We start from the raw sequence: 25,166 nt of genomic DNA, 5'->3' as shown, positions 1-25,166 counted from the left end.
ACCCACCCTGGGCTACTTGAAGAACACCGACCAGTCGTGGACTACGTCCAGCGAGGAGTCGCTAAATCTTCTCCTAAATACCCACTTCCCTGGCTGCGATGAAAACAGACCCAACTACCTCGCGCCTCCTTCTGTCGCCTCAAATGCCATCTTGAGACTGCTAAGCCAGGAGAACATTTCCTGGGCGATCAGAAGCTTTAAACCCTACAAGTCCGTTGGGCCCTGCCCAACTGATTCACGCGGGACATAAAGCCATTAACTGGCTCAAAATAATTTACGAGGGAATCTTCTCCCACGGGTGCATTCCTGACACCTGGCTTCAGACCAAAGTCGTATTCATACCCAAGGCAGGCAAGCCCTCGCACACTGCCCCAAAAGATTTCAGACCCATAAATCTATCGTCTTTTCTTCTAAAGGCGATGGAGCGGCTCCTGGGGCTGCATCTAACGGCGTGCATTCCGTCCAGTCTGATCTCAGACTCCCAGCATGCCTATCGGAAGGGAAGATCCACCGAAACGGCCCTACACTCGATCACATCGATCATCGAAGCATCCCTTAATTTTAAGGAGTACACCCTAGTAGCCTTCCTCGACATAGAAGGCGCCTTTAACAACATCCTTCCGACCGCCATCACGGGCGCACTGACGGATCTGGGCGTTGACTCCAGGACGGTGAGCCTGATCGATCAGATGCTACAATGCAGGACGGTTGAGGCATCACTGGGGACGTCAACGTGTACCAGATTTGTCAGCAGAGGCACACCGCAGGGCGGAGTCTTCTCGCCCCTCCTATGGAACGTGGCAGTGAACACACTGCTGCGGGAGATAGAGGGGGGTGGCTGCCGTGTGGTGGCGTACGCGGACGATGTTGCCATAGCATTCTCCGGAAAATTTCCGCAGACATTGTGTGAGTGCCTGACAAGTACTCTCACGAAAATGTCGAAATGGGCAGACAAATGCGGGTTAGGCGTAAACCCGTCTAAAACGGAACTGGTGCTTTTCACTAGGAAGTACAAAGTTCCGGTACTGATTCCCCCAAGACTATGTGGGGAAACGCTAGTCTTCAGCAACAACGCCAAGTATCTTGGCCTAATCCTCGATAGAAAGCTCGATTGGAAATTGAGCATAGAGGATAGAGTAAAGAAGGCCACAGTGGCCCTCTATACTTGCAGGAAAGCCATCGGACTAAAATGGGGAATGACCCCCTATATAGTTCGGTGGCTCTACACCGCCATCATACGACCAATCATGCTCTATGGAGTGGTGGTATGGTGGCCAGCCTTGGACAGAAGGACATGCCTCAATAAACTCAGCAGAGTTCAGCGCATGGCAGAGCTATGCATAACTGGCGGGCTACGCACTACTCCAGGGGAAGCCCTGGATACTGTGCTGGACCTCCTCCCTGTGGATCTCATGGGAAAGAAGGTGGCAACACTTTCCGCCCTCAGAATGAGAGAAGCCAGACTGTGGAAAGCATCCGCGGTTGGGCACTCGGGAATCCTGATGAGACTCCCGCAATTACCAGAGAGGACAGATTACTGTATCCCCAGTGATCACCTCTCGACGCCCTTCCAGGTATCAATCCCATCTAGGGAGGACTGGGAGATGGGCGAACCAGGACCTGCAAATGCGGTCCACTTCTACATTGATGGCTCAAAGCTAGACGGCCGCGTGGGAGGCGGAGTCTACTGCAGCGAGCTGAACATCAGTCATTGCTTCAGGCTCCCGGATCACTGTAGTGTGTTCCAAGCGGAGGTTGAAGCCATCAAGGAGGCCATTTCGATCGTCTCCAAATTACTTCTAGATACGCACTTAGTGTGCGTCTTCTCGGACAGCCAAGCAGCTATCAAAGCTCTAGGCTCAATATCGTCGAACTCAGCGACTGTAAATGACTGCCGCAGGTCTCTGCACGAGATCGCAGAGCAGTTAGATCTCTTCCTTATATGGGTCCCCGGGCACAGGGACATCGAGGGGAATGACGCCGCCGACGAGCTAGCCAGGCAGGGTACTACGATTCCTCTCCTACCGGAGAGGGAGCAAGTAGCGATGCCCTTGGCTACGTGCAGGCTCCTAACGCACGAATTGTTCGAGCAAAATGCCAATAGGAGATGGCAGCAAACCGTTTCCTGTAAAGTCTCAAGATTGATATGGCCATATCGATCGAAGAAGCGCTCAGCAGAGCTGTATAAACTCAGCAGAGCACAGTGCTCTGCAGTTACTAGAGCCATTACGGGACACTGGCAGATCGGCACTCACGCCTCTAGACTGTCAATCCCTCATAACGACTTCTGCAGGAGTTGTCGCGACGATGAGGAGGAGGAATCGGTCCCCCACTTCTTCTGCCACTGCCCAGCCCTTGAAATCGTCGTCTTCGTATTCTCGGGGCCGCTTTCCTCACGGACATTTCGGACCTGTCCGTAATCAAACCAGGGACCTTGTCCAAATACATCCAAGCCACCGGATGGGACTGCCCTTAACCTGCAGTAGTATGCTCTCACGGTTCGGGCAACGCGAAGGGGCACATGCCCATGCGGCAACACAACGGACCTTTTATAGGTCCAAGTGAGCTTGGGGGCGGGAGGCTCTTATCCCCCCCTCCCGGCTACCGCCTTAACCTAACCTAACCTAGGGTATGGTAGGAAAGTACCAACCTCAGAGAAATGTAGATACGCCGATAAAAATGAAAATTGTATTAGTGGATGAGATAAAAGTTTTCCAGCATCCGAGACGATTACCGTTGTGTGAACAGGAAATCGTGGACAAGCAAGTGGAAGAGTGGCTGGCTCAGAAGATTATAAAGCCAAGTACATCGGAGTATGCATCACCAGTAGTGTTGGTACCCAAAAAGAACGGTAGCAAGAGACTATGCTGTGATTCCCGAAAGCTGAATGAGAAAATAGTTCGCGATAACTTTCCAATGTCACATATGGATACAGTGTTGGAGAAACTGCAGGGTGCAAAGTATTTCACCACGTTGGATTTAACGAATGGTTTTTTCCATGTGCCTGTAGAAGTCGAGTCTCAAAAATATACGTCTTTTGTGACTCAGAATGGTCAGTTCGAATTTTTATATGTACCATTTGGAATTTCAAATTCTCCAGCAGTGTTTACCAGATTTATAATGGCTGTGTTGAGAGATTTGGTAAAGAATAATGAAGCAGCAGTCTATATGGGTGACGTTATTATTTGTAGTCAAGATGTAGAAGAGAGTTTGTTAAAGTTGAGAAAAGTACTGAAGATAGCGGAAATGAATGGGCTACGTATAAATTGGAGAAAGTGTCAGCTGTTACGACAAAAGGGTAATTTTCTGGGGTATATAATAGAAAAGAATACGATAAGACCAAGTGATGAGAAGACGAGGGCAGTCGAAAAGTTCCCAGTGCCAGTTGATAAAAAAGCAGTGCAGCGTTTCATAGGATTGACTTCTTATTTCCAAAAGTTTATTGAGGGTTATGCTGTTATTGCAAAACCATTGACAGATCTGCTGCGGAAGGATGTTAAATTTGAATTTAAGGAGATACATCAGGTTGCGTTTGAACAACTAAAGGTAGCTTTGATTAGTAGACCTGTTTTAGAAATGTACAACCCGAAGTTGGAGACAGAAATCCATACTGATGCATCAAAATGGGGGTATGGAGCCGTGTTACTGCAAAAGAGTTTGGAAGACAGCCAATTCCATCCAGTTCAATATATGAGCCGTAGGACTAAGCCATGTGAAGAGAAATATCCTGCTTATGACCTTGAGGTTCTGGCAATTATCGAAGCTTTAGCGAAATGGCGTGTATACGTTTTGGGTATAAAGTTCAAAATTGTCACAGATTGTAATGCATTTACAATGACGATCAAAAAGAAAGACGTTCCTTTGAGAGTAGCACGTTGGGCCATGTACCTACAAGATTTTAATTATGTTATAGAACATCGCTCAGGAACGAAGGTGAGGCACGTTGACGCGTTGAGTCGTATATCTTGTCTTATGGTGACCGAAAGTATAGCTCATCGTTTGAAAGAAGCTCAGCTAACCGACGATTGGGTTAAGGCTGTTAAAAGTATTGTAGAGGACAAAGAATATGAGGATTATTATATTCAGAATCAGATTTTGTTTAAGGATCCTGGATAAGGAGCTCATTGTAGTGTAAACTTTTAATAGCACGGTTTTATTATATGTTCTTCTTTCTTGATCGTCGTATTCGAATGAATGTGTGTTGGCATATCGATACTTGTCGAGGACAAGTATCGATATATCGAGTACATTGGTATTTCTTATAATACTATCGATGAGTAAATCTTAAACTAATATTCAAGTCTTATAAACTAATATTCATATCTTACAGTAGTACCAGCTCAGTTGGAAAATGAGATTATATCAATAGCACATAAGCAAGGACATTTTTCAGTTAAAAAGACACAAGATATCATTGAAAAGTCGTATTATATTCCGAAGTTAAAAGACAAAGTATGGCGCGTAATAAATAGTTGTGTCGAGTGTATCATTGTCAATGAAAAGACAGGAAAACGTGAGGGTTATTTGCAACCAATAGACAAGGGTGATAGGCCGTTACAAACGTATCACATTGATCACGTTGGACCAATGGAAATGACTAAAAAACAGTACAATTATATACTGGTTGTCGTTGATGGATTTTCTAAGTTTGTTTGGTTATATTCTAATGATTGCCACAGGCGTTCCACGTGGGAATGGTCAAGTCGAAAGGATGCACAAGATAGTGGTGCCTATGTTGTCGAAATTGTGTCAGGGTAATTCCGGTAGTTGGTATAAGCATCTAGGAAAAGTACAGCAAATGATCAACAGTGTTGAGCCGCGAAGTACCAAGGTAACACCTTTCAAGATATTGACTGGGCTAGACATGCGTATAGGAATCTATCCAAAAATAAAAGAAATATTGGAAGAATCACTTATCGAAGAGTTGAATAAGGACCGCGAAAAAATTAGAAAGGAAGTAGTTGAAAACATTGCACGGTTACGGCAGGAAAACAAGAAGAGTTTTGACTTAAAAAGGAAACTAGATAGACAGTATGAGGTTAATGAGCTAGTAGCTATCAAGCGTACTCAGTATGGTACTGGATTAAAGCTAAAAGGAAAGTATCTAGGGCCGTATAAGGTGGTTAGGGTAAAGAATCATGGAAGGTACGAAGTCGAGAAGATTGGGGATACTGAGGTTCCCTATAAGACCTCTACAGTTTCAGAATATATGAAACCTTGCCTAGACCCATCCGAGGCGAATGGTCCGTCAGGACAGCCGAATGTAGGAAACGAAGGAAAGAGAGAGACACGAAGCGGTTGTGTTTTCGTCGTGTCGTCGGGATAGAGCAGTAATCGGCTCTGAGAGAGCCGATAGCAAGAGAGAGAGATCAGTCAGTTGTCAGTTCAGCCACGCATCAGACGTACACGCATATAATTAGTCACAAACATACTTGTAAAACTTGGAGCTGTTATAATTTTAAGTCCAACATACTTATCAAATAAATGTTACTCGTTGCCATCAAGCAACTTAAACTACTACATATATTTCTCGTTTCAGTTAACCATCCAGCTGGAGTCGGCAGCTACGCCTCGTCTGCGAGAAACTAAATCGCAGGCAGAAGAAGCTCAAGTGCATGGAAAAGTCTAAAATCATGCTCACGGAGCAGAATATTCACCTCTCCGACCTCCGGAATAGGCATCGTGAGAATGAGTTCTTGATGGAACGTGAAATTTCCCAACTAATAGGCTCTATGTACGTGTTTATTAGCTTGCTATTGCCTTAAACACACTCGATCCCCTTAAATCGGGGGTTATGTTGTGGCAAGCTAAGGTAGCAAAGAAAGTTTAATGCGATTTTAAACGAACTGCAATTTTCAGAAAGGTGTATCAAGATCATATTAGCAACAACAGACGACCAGAACAATCAACTGAACTGAATGGATACTACTGTATAGATCCCTCTCTCCAAAATCAGCAGACGCAGGAGAATTTTCAGTTGCATGGAACCAACTTTCGACCACTTTATAGCCACCTTGCCAGGCAGCAGCAGCAGCAGTATGTGCATCGGTAAGCGAACCATCAATCGAGATTCCATAGCTTAAATCTGTTGCACCACCACTTCCCGCAGGCATTACATTAGCAATCAAATTTCGTTATAGTAGGTGGAGCAGATACCATACAATATAAAATGGATCAATCAGACAAATTTATTGCTATAATTTTTCGTGTTTTAGTAAATATTGCAAGTACTAATACTATTTGAGTGGGTATTATATATGCATATCTCCCTGGGTTTGAACTGGGGACGTCGGCAGGGAGATTGACGATGATCAGTAGAGATGCCGCCCGGCTGAGTCTGAATCTGGCACAGTTAATTGAAATGATTTGCATTTTGAGGGCAGGGTCGCAGTAATTAATGTTCGTTGGATGGGTTAGAGATACTCCCAAGCGATGATCAATGTGAGTAGCGTAACCCTTCGTGAGCCGATGGATTCATATGTAAGATCTTGGGCTTGAGTTCCCCTAATAATTCCTGTTTGGTTGAAATTCTCAGTGCGCAACGAGCATCGCTATAGCACTCAGCGCTCATCTCGGCAAATATCAGATGGTGCCGCTGCTTCGGCTTCGGAGGTTTCCTAGTCTATTATCAGTTATGCTTCAGTTAGTCGCACTGGGCCGTTTGCTATAGACGGTTGACGGTGACAAAGTAGGACATCGGGACATCTGTTGTATGCGAGATTAAGAAGATTCCAAGTGAAAGTGTAAGCATAAAAGTATATTTTATCTCTTGTGTGATTATGTGGTGTTGGTGCTTGATCTTTGTGTGTCGTGTATAATAGATAAGCGGAGAAGTTGCCACAAATGTTTAAATGTTTCCGAAGCATTTAGATAATGCCAAGAGTTTACAGCATATCTGGTCTGCTAGCTACTATCTAGATCTTACACTTAGCTGGGCAAACAGTCTGGAACAGTCCCGAATTATATGCGACCAACACTCTGCCTTAGACAGGCATGCGTCCAGATTAGATATTTTTTTTTACGATTCCAAAGATTCCGGTCATATTTGGACACACCGTGGTTCACGAACTGCGGAACCAGGCAGAGAGTGCCATGGATGTGATTGATGATCGCATTGAACCCACTGACTAGCGATTTCGAAGTGCATTTTGTACTATCAGCATTTTGAACGGCGCCCGTACATTTTGGCATTATAATTAATTGCCGGAATCTGTGACAGCAAAAATCAAAATTCAAAATTTTGCTTCCATTAATTTCTAACCAGTTGAGAATACGGCTTAAAATTTAATCCATCTATTTATGGGACAATTTGGGCAAAGAATAGAATCGCACCTGGTTACTGGTTTAATGACACGTGATGAGTGGCGTTTTGGAAACTCGATCAACACGATTATGGGATCACAAATCAACAATAAAAACAAGAAACTAGAAGTAAACAGATTCATAAACTATCCCAATTTATACCCCAAAACTTGATACGCTAAGCGTGCCATCAACTTCTTTGTCACCTGATCTCTGAGACGCTAATGCTAATGATATGTTTATAAGTAGCCCCGACCTCGGAGCACAATACTGACCCTGTCCAATATCGCCATTTCCCTGGAGTCTATTTTATCGTGGCCTCCCATCTTCATTGATTAATGTGAGCTTTTGTGTCTTGTTCTGCCAGCTTCTTCGTTTACTGTCCTAGGAATTAAGTCAGTCCTAATCCAATAACTATGGATGCTGCTGCAGAGTACCAGAGACTGAGCCAAAGGATGGATAAAAGCCAGGCAAAAGACCAGACAGAGAGAAGCTCCGTTCTGTATACCACATCCAGCGATGAGGTGGGTAGTATGCGCATTACTTTAGTTTGGAATATCCTTGGCGCTACCTCAATCCTTTCAGCTTACTATTAACTGTTGCCTAAACAAAATCGAGGGACAACTTCCGTTGGAGGCACAGGCAGAGGCGGTGGAGAGGGGTGTGAAATCCTCTGGCCAGCGCGATCAATGGTGTCGGGGAGTGGAGTTCCTGTTTTCGTGCATTGCTCTGTCCGTGGGCCTGGGAAATGTCTGGCGCTTTCCGTTCATCGCATTGGAGAATGGCGGTGGAGCCTTTGTGATCCCCTATGTAATAGTACTCCTCCTGATCGGCAGACCGATCTATTATCTGGAGGTCGTCATAGGACAGTTCTCGAGCCGGGGCTGCATCAAGGCCTTCGACATGGTTCCCATTATGAAGGGTGAGTGAATCCCCCTCAGACTCTGTTCTGTCTCTCAACGATGAATATCCTGTCCAGGAATCGCCTACGGCCAGGTATACTCCACTGCCCTGGCCACCACCTACTACGCCTGCATTATGGCCTTAACCATACGCTATCTGGTGGCTAGCTTTGAAGATGTCCTGCCGTGGACCTACTGTCTGGTGCCGTGGGGCAGTGCTTGCTTGGCCACAGGAGCCACCGTCGCACCCAACGGAACTGCCCTCGGCCAGGGTGTATCTTCTGCGGAGCTTTACTTCACGTGAGTTGGACCAAAAACAATATTGCCCCCTGAGTAGCTCTCAGTAGCTTACCTCTTGTAGGCATACGGTGCTCAGGGAGCCTGAGAACCTGCAGGAGAATGGCCTGGGAACTCCCAGCTGGGACTTGGTGCTCTGCTTGTTCGCTACCTGGCTGATCATTGGCACCATCCTCTTCAAAGGCATACGCAGCTCGGGCAAGGCATCCTACTTCCTGGCCCTCTTTCCGTATCTGATCATGCTGATCCTGTTGGGGAGGGCGTTGACCTTGCCCGGCGCCTGGCGCGGCATCATCTACTTCCTCGAGCCGAAGTGGTCCGAGCTGCTGAATCCGCATGTCTGGTATGCTGCCATCACCCAGATGTTCTTCTCGCTGGCTATCTGCTTCGGCAACATGGTCATGTACGCCTCCTTCAACGACTTCCACAAGAATGTCCACAAGTAAGTTCGTGGATAAGCCTTCCTTCCTCCCTCTATCTAATGCCGCCTTCCCTCCCATCAGAGATGTGATCATCATCTCCAGCATTGATTCCTTCACCTCGATCCTCGCCGGCTGCATCATCTTCGGTATCCTGGGCAATCTGGACCATGAAACCAACACCGAGGACATCGCTCAGGTGGTCCAGGGAGGAGCTGGACTGGCCTTCATCTCGTATCCGGAGGCGATTGCCAAGTTCAAGTATCTGCCGCAGCTGTTGTTCTTCATGCTGCTGGTGCTGGGGATCGGGTCCAACGTGGGCATGGACAGTTCTGTGATCAACGTGGTTAAGGATCGGTTCAACCATCTGCCCCACTGGCTACTGTCCGCCACCTTCTCCCTAATCGGCTTCCTATGCGGGCTGGTCTATATGACAATTCGTTCTCAACCTGGTGGACTTTTACGGCTGCACCTTCATAGCCATTTTACTGGCCATTGCCGAGATGCTGGCCGTGGGCTGGATCTACGGGGTGAAGCGCATCTGCAGCGACATCGAGTTCATGCTGAACGTAAAGACGAGTTTCTACTGGCGCATCTGCTGGGCCATTGTGGCCCCCGGCCTGATGTTCCTCGTCCTGGTCTATATGCTTTCCAACTATGAGCCCCTGACCTATCGAAGTGTGGAGTATCCCCGGGCTGCTTATACGGCGGGCTGGATCTTCTGGGGCCTGGCAGTGCTACAGCTGCCCATTTGGGCCATCTATACGATCTATCAGCAGCCGGGAAAGACTTTCAGCATCGTAAGTAGGGAGGAGGGATACATCTTACGATGTTAATTCCTTTCTCTACGCTACAGAAATTGAAGATGTTCCTGCAGCCCACGCTGGACTGGGGTCCCCGCCAGCCACAGGAGTTCGAGGCGTACATCCTGCACAGGAATCGCCAAGCGGAGTTCAAGCCGCGACGCGGCGGCTACCTCATTGACAACATCTTTGGCTAAACTATTAAATAGAATTTATTATCATTTAGATTTACGCTTTATTATTAATGCCAAAACGCGCATAACTTTTGGTTGCTGCAAGCTTTAGTTGTGGCAAAAAAGTTGTTTGTTAAGAACTATCGTCGAACAGTATATAATTAATATCCTATATGGCTTAGGCTTAGCTTAAGCGTTAAAAGTGTGGGTTTTAGGACTGCAAGTACTCGTAACTAACTAGAAAACAAAAACCAAGTTAATTTTTGGAAAATATAAGCCAGAGACCTCTGAAGCATTTCAATGGCAGCTACTTAGATGGAATAATTGTCTTTGACTGGTTGAATCCCACGAACCCCAAATTAAAGCAAAATATCATGCCTTCTATCACCATTCAATGAGAGATACATTATTGGCTTCGGCTTCAGCACGATTCTTCATTTTGTGTTGCTGCTTTCTGCTTTAGATTAATTATCACAGCACTTTTTGATATTGTTTTTATTCTGCAAAATTATATGTCCCTCCAACAGAGTCCTGGTCTGTGTGGGAGTGTGTGTGGAGTAAGTGCCTAACAAGTTCACCAGCACATACATATATACTCTCTCTATTTCTCTCTCTCGCTTTTCCTATGTATATTTTTAAAAATCATTAGGTTATTTAGTATGTCTCTTAGGCTTAGTGGCAAGCTTTAGCCAAGCAAAAATTTGTTAATTAATTATTATTGAAAAACTTTGGTTTGGTCTGCATCGCATCCTTATTCTTCTACATACATACATAGCTACATACGAGTATATAAAAGTGAAATTTTATATAATTTTTTTAACCCCAAACGGATTTTTTGTTTTGTTTTTTTTGCTAATTTTTGGCAGATTGTTAGATTTGGGCAAAGTTTTCCCTCGACTACATTGCGGTTATTCTGATCTTTTCTGATCAACATTTTCTAGATTTTATGCTAAGAATTGACTCTTGGTTTGCGGTTTTGTTATGCTACTTTTCAGCGCGAAAAATTCAGCGTTTATACATCTGTCTATTCTACATACATATGTACGAAGTTGTGTTAAACTTTTGATATATCTAGGTTCGAATAGATATAGATAGCTCTTATTGATTCGCTATTTGTTGTGGCTAAAATGGAAGTTCTTCGCTAGCAATTCACACTAGATATGGTCCTATTTATTGGGTCTGTCTCCCGAGATGTTTTATAGAAAAATCTAACATACGATATGAGTTACCTTGAGTATATTGTCTCCTACTTATATACGATATACGCCTATCGAGTGTTAATTGGCAGATGCTGATCCGTATCTGAGTGGAGAGAGTTTTAAAATTTGTTTAGGGCTGGTAAATATCGAATCAGAATCGAATCACGTAACAGGTGCAGAGTCCATCTCAGCCGGACTAAACTATTTATAGCTGATAGAAAAATATAGGGCGATGGCGATTCCATCTAGAAGGCCTGTATTGGTCGATAGAGTCCCGTGTAGCCGCAGAGCCTGGCCCGCATGGCCGGTATGAGGAAGGCGGCCAGCGAGATGTCCTTGAGCAAGTCGGCACACTCGCAAACCAGGAGGTACATCTTGTCCCCCTTCTGTGAGGTGCTCTTGTGCAGAGCGATGCGCCGCAGACCCGCCGCCCGTGGCAAGTATCTGAAATACAAGTATTCATGCACGAGTTAGGGAATTAACAATGAAATTCCAGGCCGAGCCAGGCACTCTTACCTGTACAGCATCCGGGCCCCTGTCCAGTAGAGCCAATTCTTTTCAAACCTTTCGCCATCGTCGCCCTCGAACACCTGCGGAATTAAAATTGAATTTTTCACGAAATCCATGGAATCGTTCGACCGGGGACGACGGCCCCAACCACCTGCCTTAAACACGGTAATAATGTAGCCGGTGGCCTCGGTCTGCGACTTCTTAAAGCTCCCGGCCTCGTTCGAGGGCAGCACCAACGGCGGCCGGTAAATGGATGCCACCTCGCTATAAAGATCCAGAGTGTGGGCGGCTGTGTATCTGAAATGGGTTTCAATTGGAGATTGCAAACATCAGGGGATGGCCAGGCTAACTCACTTGAGGGCCTTGGGCTCGAACTTGGACAGCGATGAGACGCGCAGGCTGGCATAGAAGCTGGAAGGATCCGTTTGCAGCGTATTGATGAGATAGTACGAGATGAATGGGAACTCGGCTGCAAAAGACAACAAGCCAAGTAAGAACTCTACGGTCTACATTTCTTCTTCCCCACACTTACAGCTCTTCTCCATGTTGGCCAGGAGCATGCCGCCCACAGCTGTGTTGGCCTGCTGCACCTCCGACACCAGCTCGGAGGCGATTGAGCGCTGCTTGAGCAGCGGGAGCGCCAAGAGTGACTCCATCACGGGATCGATAGCCTCCAAGGGGCTCATCAAATGCACCAGAATGCATAGTTTCGGATCGGAGACCTCCAGGATGCTCAGCGGACTGACTGTCTTGCCATCGGCACTCAGAGCGGGTAGCTACAAGAGGCAGCTTTAGTCTGGGAGAACTCTGACCGTGGATCTGACTTACCGGTATACCGGCCGGCAGGAAGCGGTCCACACTATGCACAGGAATGATGAAGCAGTCCCGATCCAAGGTAGCCAGGGAAATCGGCTCGGATCGCGTGACTCCAGAGTGGCCACCACCACCAAAGTTCACTGAAAAAACGCAGTAGTCCAACATTAGCGAGCGAGTTCAAAAGACTTAGCAGGAGTACAAGTACAGTTAGCAATTTAGTTGAAAAGATAATCAACGGAGTAGCTGGGCTGGCAAGCTTTCGATGACAATTACAAAACTCTTATGACGAAAGCCTCTCATTGATCCAGTGCTTTTGTGAAGCATAGAAAAGAATTGCCTTAGCATATGTATACTCTGTTAGCAATGAGATTAGTACGGTTATAGGATAACAGATCGATCTCATGGTCCTTTTTGGTCCATTATTGGCTCCACCCAATGCTCTTTCTGTGGTTTTTGTGATGCACCTATTTCAGGCTGAGGTAAGCTCAGTCCCGTCCAGGGGTCAATCCACAAGAAATTTGTAAAAAATGTGATGGAACCTTAAGGGCGGCGTCAGGGGGGCGGCCTGTCGTAGAGAGGTGGATCGGGGCTAGGATGGGCGTCGCTCGTCGTGTATACGAAACGGCTGCGTAGACTCGGGTGGGGTTGCGTCGGTGCCACGACTAATTGGGGTGAACTTACGCAATCGGGGGAACTTATTTTAATTGGTTGCCGATGTCTTCTTGTGAGTTCAGATCGCGTGACTCCAGAGTGGCCACCACCACCAAAGTTCACTGAAAAAACGCAGTAGTCCAACATTAGCGAGCGAGTTCAAAAGACTTAGCAGGAGTACAAGTACAGTTAGCAATTTAGTTGAAAAGATAATCAACGGAGTAGCTGGGCTGGCAAGCTTTCGATGACAATTACAAAACTCTTATGACGAAAGCCTCTCATTGATCCAGTGCTTTTGTGAAGCATAGAAAAGAATTGCCTTAGCATATGTATACTCTGTTAGCAATGAGATTAGTACGGTTATAGGATAACAGATCGATCTCATGGTCCTTTTTGGTCCATTATTGGCTCCACCCAATGCTCTTTCTGTGGTTTTTGTGATGCACCTATTTCAGGCTGAGGTAAGCTCAGTCCCGTCCAGGGGTCAATCCACAAGAAATTTGTAAAAAATGTGATGGAACCTTAAGGGCGGCGTCAGGGGGCGGCCTGTCGTAGAGAGGTGGATCGGGGCTAGGATGGGCGTCGCTCGTCGTGTATACGAAACGGCTGCGTAGACTCGGGGTGGGGTTGCGTCGGTGCCTCGACTAATTGGGGTGAACTTACGCAATCGGGGGAACTTATTTTAATTGGTTGCCGATGTCTTCTTGTGAGTTCCGGGTACCGCGTCTGTACTCCGGACCGGGTCTCTGCGTAAGTTTTGGTACCACGACCGTACTGTGAGCCGGATCTCTGCGTAAGTCGCTCTTTGGTTCTCGTCGCCGTCTTTTTATAGGCCCGTATTGCTGGGTCGGCGGGTTTGACAAATGCACTTCCGCGTCGGGGGTCGATGTACCCGGAAAACCGCACTTCGCCGATGGCTTGGCCTGGAGTGGGGAAAGTTCGCGTGACCTGATGTTTTTGGTCATCGTTATGGAGTTGGCGCGTGTTGATCGGTGGTTGCTTGCGGAGGGGGGGGGGGGGGGGGGGGGGGGGGGGGGGGGGGGGGGGGGGGGGGGCGCGTTGGTTGCGGGGTATGTTGCGATGCTCTCATTATAAGTCGGGGGACGGATTGTATCGAACCCTTTTAGGTTCGTTACACCCTCCCCTTTCTTCCCCGGCGAGAGTTACGAGGACTCGTGGGTCGGGCTCTTGTGGTTTCTTCTGTTGTCTGCGTTGGGGGTTTCCTCGTTCTCTTCGCTTCGTCAGCGGATTTGTGGGGCACGGGGTCGTAAGCGTTACGTTACTTCTCTCACTGGCGTCAGCGCTGTTCGATTAATTGGTGGTCGCGCGGTTCGCTGCGCTTGCATTCTCGGCGGTATTATGCCATCGGGCTAGTTTTTTTGTCGGTGTTGTCTTTTGGCCGGGTGTCCCGGGTTTTGCTGACTCAGCGGTGCCGTGGTTGGGGCGTCGGGTTGATGTCTCGTTGCTTTCTTCGTCGATGTCAGCATTCTCGAGTAGGTCAGTGGGTTCTTCGGACTCGTGATCGTGGAACTCTCTCAGGTCGTTGATATTTGCGGTTTTGTGTTTCCGGCTTTCGCAGTGCTGTAATTTGGCGATGTTTGGCGATGGAAAACTCTTGACCCGGTAGGGCCGTCGAACTTCGGGGCTAGCTTTGCCGCAAAGCCCTCGGCGGCGTTTGAGAGGTGGTGTTGGCGTATGGGGCTGTGTGTTGCAGCTCCACGCCTGCGCTTCGCATGAATGTTCTGAACGATCGTACCAGTTCGACCCACTTGGAGAAAGTGTCGAAGAACACCAGTAAGATGGTGTTCCCTTGCTTGGACCGTGGTAATGGTCCGACGAAGTCGGCACACAGGGTGGCGAAGGGTTCTTCGGCTTTGCGTGTGAGCATCCTGACCACGCCCTTGCGCTGCGTGGCTTTGAACTTCTGACAGCTTACGCAGCCCTGCACGTACTGTCGCACGTCTCGGTGTAGTCCTGGCCAGTAGTATCGTTGTGTTGTCCTCAGGATTGTTTTCCGGACGCCAAGGTGTCCTGCCGTTGGTTCGTCTTGGCATTCGCGGAGTACTCTCGTCCGGCCGTTTTTGGGCACGCATAGTTTCCACGGTATGTGGTCGTCGTCGTCGGCTCCGTGTCCTAGATAGCGGTATAGCTGCCCATTTTCGTACGTGTAGTCTGGGTACTTCTGGGGTTCGTCTTGGACTTGTTGGATCCTTTGTTTAAGCCAGGTGCATGGTGTGTCGTCTTCCTCAATGCGGGAGAGGGTCTCCAGTGGTTGTCTTGACAGTGCGTCTGCGACTACGTTCTGGTTGCCGGCCCGATAGTGCACGTCGTATTGGTATTGCTGTAGTTCGAGCGCCCATCTTGCTACTCTACCGTAAGGGCTCTCGAGGGTATTCAGCCACTTTAGTGCGAGATGATCGGTTATGTCGTCGCATCGGTAGCCTTCGAGATAGCATCGCAGTTTTCGGATCGCCCAGATGACGGCGAGGCATTCCTTGTCGGTGGCCGAGTAGTTTTCTTCTGCCTTGTTGAGGCGTCGACTGACGTATGCGATGTCCCGCTTTTTCCCTTCGATCTCTTGGGTGAGGACCGCGCCTACTCCAAGGTTGCTTGCGTCCGTCTGCAGGGAAAATTTGACGTTAAAGTCTGGGCAGGCGAGTACCGGTGCGGTGGTGAGCAGTGTTTTCAGCTCGTCGAAGGCGTCTTGTTGTTCTTGACCCCATGTCCATGCTTTCCCTTTCTTCAGCAGCAGTGACATTGGTTGGACTACGGTGGCAAAATTTGGGACAAATCTGCGGTACCACCCGGCCATGCCTACGCATTGTCGTAGCTCCTTCAGGTTGGTCGGCGGCCTCAGATCCTTTACGGCTGCGATTTTGTCGGGGTCCGTGTGGATACCTTCTTTGCTGATCATGTGGCCCAGGTATTTTATCCGGCGTTGAAAGAAGGCACACTTGTCCGTGTTGACCCGTAGGTTTGCCTTCCGCAGTCGTGCGAAAACTTCTTTCACGTTGTTCAGGTGTTCCTGGAAGCATTTCCCGACGATGACGATGTCGTCGAGATATGCGAATGCGAATGGTTCCATGTCTGCGCCGATAACGGCGTCGAGGGTCCGTTGAAACGTGGCTCCCGCGGAGTGTAAACCGAAAGGCATTACTTTCCATTGGTATAATCCTCGGCCGGGTATCGTGAATGCCGTGGCTTCCCGGCTGTCGCGGGCCATTGGTATCTGCCAATACCCGTTTTTCAGGTCCAGGGACGTGATGAAGTGGGCATTTCGGAGTCACTCTAGTATGTAGTTGATCCTGGGTAGCGGGTACGCGTCCGGGATGGAACGCTCGTTTAGCTGCCGATAATCTACACACATGCGCCATCTCCCGTCCATTTTGCGGAGCAGGACGATTGGCGCGCTGTGGGGGCTCCGGGATGGTTCGATTAGGTCCTCAGCTATCAGTTGGTCGACCTGTTCATCGATGATCCGCCGCATGGCCGAATCGTCCTCGGGTGGGTCGTCGATTCCTGGGTCGCAAGTGTGGTCGGGGTTCTCGGGGAGGATTGTTGTGTCGAATGCGCTTGGTGGTTCGACTTCGCGAGTGTATTCGCTTATGCTGGCGACGATGGCGGGTGCCTCGATCATGAGTAGGGGGCTCGTGTGTGTCCTGGGGGGTGCTTGCGCGACGTTGTACTCAGCGTGATGTACGAACGTGCGGGTCTCGATTGCGATCGTAGCGTTTGACCGACGGCTAGTTTGGGCGGTGAGGTTCACCGACATGGCTCCAGGCGTGGTTCTGGGCCGCATGTCGGCGCCGTACGAGGTGTTGCCCGGGAGGCGTTCCATGATGTCGGGGACGATCAATGGTGCGTCGGCTCCAGGTGCGTCGGGGTTCCGATGGGTGCCTCGCGTGGCAGTGATCGCCTTTCCCGGTTCCTGCCTGAGAGGACGCGGGAGTAGCGGGTCGGTCGGTGTCGTAGGGGTCGTTTTCGCGTCGAGGGCGGTGTCGGCGCGTTCGTGGGCTAGGGTGGCGGTCGGAGGTGGTACCTCGAGCGCCTGGCTGCTGCGTGGCGGCTGTCGTTTCTGGGGCCGGGTTGCCTTCTGGAGGGGCGTCCTGGGTTCCTTTCCCTTCGTTGGTGGAACCGCGTCGGTGCCCTCGGGGGACCGGCTCGCTTTCTTCGTGGCTTTGCTTAGTTTTGGTTTTCTTGGAGTGGGCCTGGGGCTGGTGTGCCTCGTCGTGGCCATGGGTTCTTTGTTCCTTGTTCCTTGTGCTCTTGTCTCGTGTCGTGGCGGCGAATTCGTTGGCGGCGGAGGTCTCGAGTTCGTGGGTCCGGGGGCGTGTACTTGGCTAGCGGTGATCGTCGGCGTGTTTGGGGTGGGGCGTCGGGAGCCTTGGAGATGGAGGTGTGTGTGGAGGCGCCACATTGTATTGTGGTTTCAATGGCGCACAGGAAATCCATCCCTATGATGGCTTGCTCTACCATATTGGGTAGTACCAAGAGTGGCATCTGTATCTCTTGTTCGTCTAGTTTGACGCGCGCTAGCAAGATCTGAGTTATCTCGCGAGCCGAGCCGTCTGCTAGGCGTATCGGGACGCATGCGGCTCGCAGGTCGTTGTCGCAGCCGAGTTTGCGGCGAGGTCGGCGTTGATGAAGCTTCGGGACGCCCCGGTTTCGACCGTGGCTTCCGCGCGCCGTCCTCCGATGGTCACTCTCGCCATTATCCGGCCGTCGTGTACTTGTAGCGGGTTTCTTAGTTGGTTGTCTGAGGAAGCGTCGTGCCCGGCTGTTCCCGTGTCAGCTGGGGACGTGAGTCGTTTCCCGACGGGTCCCGGCGGCAACAGCCCACGGTGCGCGTTCCGCGCTTGCCGCATTCCCAACAGAAGAGGATCGATGGGTTGGTGCAGTCGCGAGAAACATGTCCAGCTTCTCCGCAGCGTCGACAGGCTGCGCGTGGGTTGGCGATAGGTGTGGTGATCATTCGATGTGCCGTTTCCTGTGCTGGAGCGCCGGCCTGGTGCGGCTTCCTTGCGGGTTCCGAGGTATTCCAGTGAGGTTTTCGGAATTGGGCCCGATTCGTCCCGCTTTCGTTTTGTTGTGCCGTTGGCCGCGTGTACCTGGGTGGTTGTCGAGGGGGGATGAGGGTCGCTGGTACGTTTCGTTCCTAGATACTCTCGAACTCTGTGGCCAACATTGTTAATTGCGTCAGACTTCTCAGTTCGTGCCTTCGCACGTACAGCTGGTACGCCGGGAGGGTGTTGTCATAGATCCGGCTAAGTTCCTTGGCTTCGTCGTACCCGGCGTGGTGCATGAGCAACCGGAGCTCGATGACGAAGTCCTTGAACGGTTCGCCCACCGCTTGCTTGCGGTCCCTGATCTGGTCTTCCAATTGCTCGAAGTACCGGGGAGGCAGGAAAAAGGCTAGGAATTCCTGGCGGAAATCGGCCTAAGAGGCGCTATGGAGTCGGCTGGTGCGGAACCAACGGTTGGCTCGGTCGGTGAGGAGCTCTGCCATGGCTCGCGGCACGTAGTTCATGTCTACCCCGTACGAGAGGGCACGCTCTTCCAGTAGTTCGACGAACGACAGTGGGTCGTCCTGCCCGTCGAACTGGATTCCCCACTTTCGGATCCGTTCCGCCATCTGTGCGGCGTGACTGTAGTAATGACCGTCCGTGGGGCCATTTCCTCCTGCTGTCGGCAAGATCCTTCTCATGGGCGAAGGCCTTGGCTCCGGGTAGATCTTCGACGGTTATCGATGTCGGTGAGGTGCTGGCTTTGCCCTCCATGACTCCTGGAACTTGTAGGCTGAGTTTGGGGTCCGTCTTTCGCTTCTCTGTTAGTGCTGAGATGTCGGGCTGGGGCGATCTGGCTCGTCCTGGCGATCTGGCGTACTGCCGCTCGAGCTCTGCCAACCTGACCCAGGCATCGTGTTCGAGGGGCCCAGCGACTAGTTCGGCGAAATTTTTCCGCAAATCTTCCACGTTACCCTCGCGGCTGAATCCGAATTCCTCCGCGAAGGACTCCAGCTCCTCTCGGCGGCGTTTGTGTATCCAGCCGGTACTCACCCCTGGGTTGGCGACGAATTCTCCAGGATAATACCCACTGGGCTGTTCCTCTGTATGGGATTCCATCGCTTCGATTGTTACTCGAGTTGCTGTTTCGCTGGGCTTGCGCTTTTCCTTCACTAGGGCACTGTGTCGAGCTTCGCGGCTGACGCTTCGAATTTCTTCTCGGGGTGACGGCACTGTTCGCGTTTCTCTGTCGCTGTGTCGCGCTTTCGTCTGCTCATTGCGCAACTCTTGCCGTTGGTATTGTGCGAGGTCGAGGTTTTTCTTCGGGTCGTTTTCTTGTGTTCTTTTCTAGTGGCCGTGGGGTTTTATTCCACAAACCCTCGCTGACGTTCCCTTGGGTCCCTGCTCGGACGCCACTTGTGATGCACCTATTTCAGGCTGAGGTAAGCTCAGTCCGGCGGCGTCAGGTGGGCGGCCTGTCGTAGAGAGGTGGATCGGGGCTAGGATGGGCGTCGCTCGTCGTGTATACGAAACGGCTGCGTAGACTCGGGGTGGGGTGGCGTCGGTGCCTCGACTAATTGGGGTGAACTTACGCAATCGGGGGTTTTACTTTGATAATTCGACACTTTATTGTAATTCTTAGCGGTTTAAATGAACTTATTTTAATTGGTTGCCGATGTCTTCTTGTGAGTTCCGGGTACCGCGTCTGTACTCCGGACCGGGTCTCTGCGTAAGTTTTGGTACCACGACCGTACTGTTAGTCGGATCTCTGCGTAAGTCGCTCTTTGGTTCTCGTCGCCGTCTTTTTATAGGCCCGTATTGCTGGGTCGGCGGGTTTGACAAATGCACTTCCGCGTCGGGGTGCACTTTACCGTTCTTGGTGATCGTCGCAGATTTTGGCGGCGTCGACTTTCCTCCGTCGATGAATCCGGAAAACCGCACTTGGCCGATGGCTTGGCCTGGAGTGGGGAAAGTTCGCGTGACCTGATGTCTTTGGTCATCGTTTGCTTGCGGAGGGGGGGCGTTGGTTGCGGGGTGTGGTGCGATGCTCTCATTACAAGTCGGGGGACGGATTGTATTGATCCCTTTTAGGTTCGTTACATGTTCCCGAGTATATTTTGTCTCGATTTCAGTTTTTCTCTAATAAACACAAAATATAAACAGGACTGAACTTGCAACATAAACAAAGAAGACGAAGAACCGTAATTAGAAAAGAATTCGTAATCGGTATCGGTATCGGAACGTTTGAGGTTAGCTACAACGTGCGTGTGTAAGTTTCGGGTATTCGGGAGTTGGATTGGTTTGGAACGGGTGTTGTAGGGTGTAGGGCGTAGGTTATAGGTTTTGGGTGGAAAATAGTTCAACAAAATGGGGAAAATGCGTGAGGGGCTTTGGTTTGTGTGTGTGTGTGTGTTTGTTTGTGTGTGGGTGCGTGTACGTGTGAGCATTTTGGCAATGTCGTTAGTGGCTGATCGATTGGGAAGCAACAACAACAACTAGTTGAGACCACCGTATCCAGTCGGATCGAGTCTGTGTGGGATAGTTGAGGAGATTCAAACCTTGCCGCGTGGCTGCAGCCGCGGCCGTCAGCAACGTGGTTGTTGCCGTGGCCACTGTTGCATCACCATGACCGTATCCCAAGGTTGTTGTTGCTGTTTCCAAGTGCATCTGCTGCTGCTGCTGCAGGCGTAGCAAACTGTTATTCGCACTGCTGCTGCCAGTACCCGGTCCGCTGCTACTGCTATTCCACCGCATCAGGGAAAAGGACGGCCGGCGATCGACCAGCGGCTGGGGGCGTCCAACTCATAGGGTTGCAAGTTGCCGGGCAGGGCGAAGGACGGGGCTGTGCTCAAGATTGGGGTACTCGGTATGCCTGAGAGTGCGCTGCATCGTTCTGCAATGGATTCTCTCGATATTTATAAGGACACAAACACGCAGCAATCAAACAACTAACAACATACGAAATGAATGTGTGTGCGGGGAGGGGGGTTACAATTACGGAGCTGGATGATGTTTGGGGGAGCTGGGAATCACGGGATTCGAGACTCATTCATCAGTTCCATCAGTTTTGAGGGGGGTGGGTTAGTAGGACCTTCTTTTGGATATCCTCTAAGTCTAAGCCACACCTCCTTGCACCAAAGTGAGATTCAAGGCCATTGCCAGGGGAGCAGGAAGTGCAAAAGTTAAAGGGAATTACAAAAGTAACTTACATACGGCTGTGCTCTAGCTTGCTGTACGAGTGTGTGCTCTGTGCCCCAGAAGCCAAGCCAACTGGAAATCGGAAGATTAGCTAAGGCTCCCCACTCACACCAATAGCAGGAAGACCTACAGGCACAGGCACAGGCACAGGCCCAGGTACAGTCACATGCATGGAAAATGTAGGATGATAACTCTCTGGGACTTCTGACATTTCTTCTACTGAGCATTTTTTGGCATCCCTGTTGTCTTTTTCAAGATGCCAATCGGTGCCCAAGAGGGCACCTAATTCTCATTTAATTATTTTTAATACTCGTAAAAGGTGTAATAATTGAATTTAATTGAAAAACTGTCACCAATTGATTAGACTCTCAATTAATTTTCGAATGACATATTGACATCCTACCTTCCCCAGCCATAAGCTGTTTGTAAAACTGATGGAAGTATTTCAATTGAATGCACTGCATATGGATGAAATGCAAATGACAATGTGGGGTTAATGGAGCACAAGTGACGGAGTTACGGAGGGCCAGGCTCCAGCGAATGCAAAGAAGAGACAGAGAGAGAGGGATTGGAAGGAGGAGAATGAGCGAAGGTGAGTCATGTTTGTGGATGATTGAAACGGAACATTTGCTTGTGCTGCTGTTGTTGCTGTTGCTGCTGCTGCTGCTGTTAGTGCCGCAAGGCGAACGTCAATTTACCTTCGCCGACGTCATAGCCAGGACGATTGGGTGAAAAGAACAGGTGTGTTCGGTAGTGTATCTCCTCCGGCTGCTGCACGAGGCCCATGTCCCGCGACCGCTTCGTCCGGTTTGCCTTCGATTGTAGCTTCCCGCCGCCGCCGGCAGACTTGCTTGCCCCCTCGCGGAAATTCTTACGGAACATTAAATTCATCGTGAGTTCGGGTACGGGTACGGGTGAGTTCCGGGTACCGCGTCTGTACTCCGGACCGGGTCTCTGCGTAAGTTTTGATACCACGACCGTACTGTGAGCCGGATCTCTGCGTAAGTCGCTCTTTGGTTCTCGTCGCCGTCTTTTTATAGGCCCGTATTGCTGGGTCGGCGGGTTTGACAAATGCACTTCCGCGTCGGGGTGCACTTTACCGTTCTTGGTGATCGTCGCAGATTTTGGCGGCGTCGACTTTCCTCCGTCGATGAATCCGGAAAACCGCACTTGGCCGATGGCTTGGCCTGGAGTGGGGAAAGTTCGCGTGACCTGATGTCTTTGGTCATCGTTATGGAGTTTGCGCGTTTTGTTCGGTGGTTGCTTGCGGAGGGGGGGCGTTGGTTGCGGGGTGTGGTGCGATGCTCTCATTATAAGTCGAGGGACGGATTGTATCGAACCCTTTTAGGTTCGTTACATGTTCCCGAGTATATTTTGTCTCGATTTCAGTTTTTTCTCTAATAAACACAAAATATAAACAGGACTGAACTTGCAACATAAACAAAGAAGACGAAGAACCGTAATTAGAAAAGAATTCGTAATCGGTATCGGTATCGGAACGTTTGAGGTTAGCTACAACGTGCGTGTGTAAGTTTCGGGTATTCGGGAGTTGGATTGGCTTGGAACGGGTGTTGTAGGGTGTAGGGCGTAGGTTATAGGTTTTGGGTGGAAAATAGTTCAACAAAATGGGGAAAATGCGTGAGGGGCTTTGGTTTGTGTGTGTGTGTGTGTTTGTTTGTGTGTGGGTGCGTGTACGTGTGAGCATTTTGGCAGTGTCGTTAGGGGCTGATCGATTGGGCAGCAACAACAACAACTAGTTGAGACCACCGTATCCAGTCGGATCGAGTCTGTGTGGGATAGTTGAGGAGATTCAAACCTTGCCGCGTGGCTGCAGCCGCGGCCGTCAGCAACGTGGTTGTTGCCGTGGCCACTGTTGCATCACCATGACCGTATCCCAAGGTTGTTGTTGCTGTTGCCAAGTGCATCTGCTGCTGCTGCTGCAGGCGTAGCAAACTGTTATTCGCACTGCTGCTGCCAGTACCCGGTCCGCTGCTACTGCTATTCCACCGCATCAGGGAAAAGGACGGCCGGCGATCGACCAGCGGCTGGGGGGCGTCCAACTCATAGGGTTGCAAGTTGCCGGGCAGGGCGAAGGACGGGGCTGTGCTCAAGATTGGGGTACTCGGTATGCCTGAGAGTGCGCTGCATCGTTCTGCAATGGATTCTCTCGATATTTATAAGGACACAAACACGCAGCAATCAAACAACTAACAACATACGAAATGAATGTGTGTGCGGGGAGGGGGGTTACAATTACGGAGCTGGATGATGTTTGAGTGAGCTGGGAATCACGTGATTCGAGACACATTCATCAGTTCCATCAGTTTGAGGGGGATGGGTTAGTAGGACCTTCTTTTGGATATCCTCTAAGTCTAAGCCACACCTCCTTGCACCAAAGTGAGATTCAAGGCCATTGCCAGGGGAGCAGGAAGTGCAAAAGTTAAAGGGAATTACAAAAGTAACTTACATACGGCTGTGCTCTAGCTTGCTGTACGAGTGTGTGCTCTGTGCCCCAGAAGCCAAGCCAACTGGAAATCGGAAGATTAGCTAAGGCTCCCCACTCACACCAATAGCAGGAAGACCTACAGGCACAGGCACAGGCACAGGCACAGGCCCAGGTACAGTCACATGCAGGGAAAATGCAGGATGATAACTCTCTGGGACTTCTGACATTTCTTCTACTGAGCATTTTTTGGCATCCCTGTTGTCTTTTTCAAGATGCCAATCGGTGCCCAAGAGGGCACCTAATTCTCATTTAATTATTTTTAATACTCGTACATAATAAAACGTGTAATAATTGAATTTAATTGAAAAACTGTCACCAATTGATTAGACTCTCAATTAATTTTCGAATGACATATTGACATCCTACCTTCCCCCAGCCATAAGCTGTTTGTAAAACTGATGGAAGTATTTCAATTGAATGCACTGCATATGGATGAAATGCAAATGACAATGTGGGGTTAATGGAGCACAAGCGACGGAGTGACGGAGGGCCAGGCTCCAGCGAATGCAAAGAAGAGAGAGAGAGAGGGATTGGAAGGAGGAGAATGAGCGAAGGTGAGTCATGTTTGTGGATGATTGAAACGGAACATTTGCTTGTGCTGCTGTTGTTGCTGTTGCTGCTGCTGCTGCTGTTAGTGCCGCAAGGCGAACGTCAATTTACCTTCGCCGACGTCATAGCCAGGACGATTGGGTGAGAAGAACAGGTGTGTTCGGTAGTGTATCTCCTCCGGCTGCTGCACGAGGCCCATGTCCCGCGACCGCTTCGTCCGGTTTGCCTTCGATTGTAGCTTCCCGCCGCCGCCGGCAGACTTGCTTGCCCCCTCGCGGAAATTCTTACGGAACATTAAATTCATCGTGAGTTCGGGTACGGGTAGGGGTACGTATACGTTTACGGGGATGTGGCACAGCTATGTACGCAGTGTGTGCGACTTGTCGCTGTGGTTTATGGTGGTGGTGATGTTGGTCCTCCTACTATTGACCAACAAACCGGATGGAGCTTGTGTGGGTGGGTGGTTGGGCGGTTGGGTGAGTGGTATGTTCTGTGGGTGGAGTATTGGTGTGTGTTTGTCCGCTTATGTGGCCGGCCTGTGCGCTTTGTTCTTGCTTTTTTTGCTTTTCTTGTTTCTTGTCTTTGTTTTTGTTTTGTATCTCATTTGCTGTGTGCCTGTGGATTTCATTTGGTAGATAACTTTCAGTTATTTGCGTTGCTTTTGTTGCGCTTTCGCTTTGTTAACTTTGTTATTACGTAGAATTTGTATTAATTTTTGTTTTAAAGGACTTGCAATTTATTTGCCTTCGCCCCATGTACGGAAAATCACAGGTGGAGAGAAGTTATCTCCATGTTCTTTGGTTATTCGACTAGTGGATACCCTGTGTCATGAGTGATT

At 49.6% G+C, this 25,166-nt stretch overlaps 2 protein-coding genes and 1 pseudogene across 4 annotated transcripts; 2 read left to right on the top strand and 1 right to left on the bottom strand.

Annotated features, from left to right (window-relative positions):
* The first annotated feature begins 5,547 nt into the window (after positions 1 to 5,547).
* Positions 5,548 to 6,182, top strand: LOC117190207. Its single transcript, XM_033395263.1, has 3 exons — positions 5,548 to 5,734; positions 5,860 to 6,048; positions 6,110 to 6,182. Exons 1-3 carry the CDS (start codon positions 5,616 to 5,618, stop codon positions 6,138 to 6,140), a joined length of 339 nt encoding a protein of 112 aa, XP_033251154.1. The 5' UTR covers positions 5,548 to 5,615; the 3' UTR covers positions 6,141 to 6,182.
* Positions 6,183 to 6,349: 167 nt separating this feature from the next.
* LOC117190205 lies at positions 6,350 to 10,217 on the top strand (annotated as a pseudogene).
* LOC117190206 lies at positions 9,939 to 24,943 on the bottom strand. 3 transcript variants are annotated; one of them, XM_033395262.1, is made up of 10 exons: positions 24,440 to 24,943; positions 23,190 to 23,425; positions 21,899 to 21,933; positions 20,634 to 20,770; positions 12,434 to 12,561; positions 12,138 to 12,381; positions 11,960 to 12,074; positions 11,761 to 11,902; positions 11,612 to 11,685; positions 9,939 to 11,539 (listed from the first exon to the last, which is right to left on the bottom strand). In XM_033395262.1, the coding sequence occupies exons 1-10, from the start codon at positions 24,630 to 24,632 to the stop codon at positions 11,341 to 11,343; spliced, it is 1,503 nt and encodes a 500-aa protein (XP_033251153.1). In that variant the 5' UTR covers positions 24,633 to 24,943; the 3' UTR covers positions 9,939 to 11,340. The 3 variants fall into 3 exon arrangements, with proteins under 3 accessions (XP_033251153.1, XP_033251151.1, XP_033251152.1); XM_033395260.1 differs by lacking the exons at positions 20,634 to 20,770; positions 21,899 to 21,933; positions 23,190 to 23,425; XM_033395261.1 differs by lacking the exons at positions 20,634 to 20,770; positions 21,899 to 21,933; positions 23,190 to 23,425; positions 24,440 to 24,943 and adding an exon at positions 21,972 to 22,213.
* Between the last annotated feature and the right edge of the window lie 223 nt (positions 24,944 to 25,166).

The sequence above is a fragment of the Drosophila miranda genome (assembly GCF_003369915.1).
Source record: "Drosophila miranda strain MSH22 chromosome Y unlocalized genomic scaffold, D.miranda_PacBio2.1 Contig_Y1_pilon, whole genome shotgun sequence".
Lineage (NCBI taxonomy): Eukaryota > Metazoa > Arthropoda > Insecta > Diptera > Drosophilidae > Drosophila > Drosophila miranda.
The sequence above is the reverse complement of the archived record's forward strand: the minus strand, read 5'-3'. Positions and strand labels throughout refer to the sequence as shown.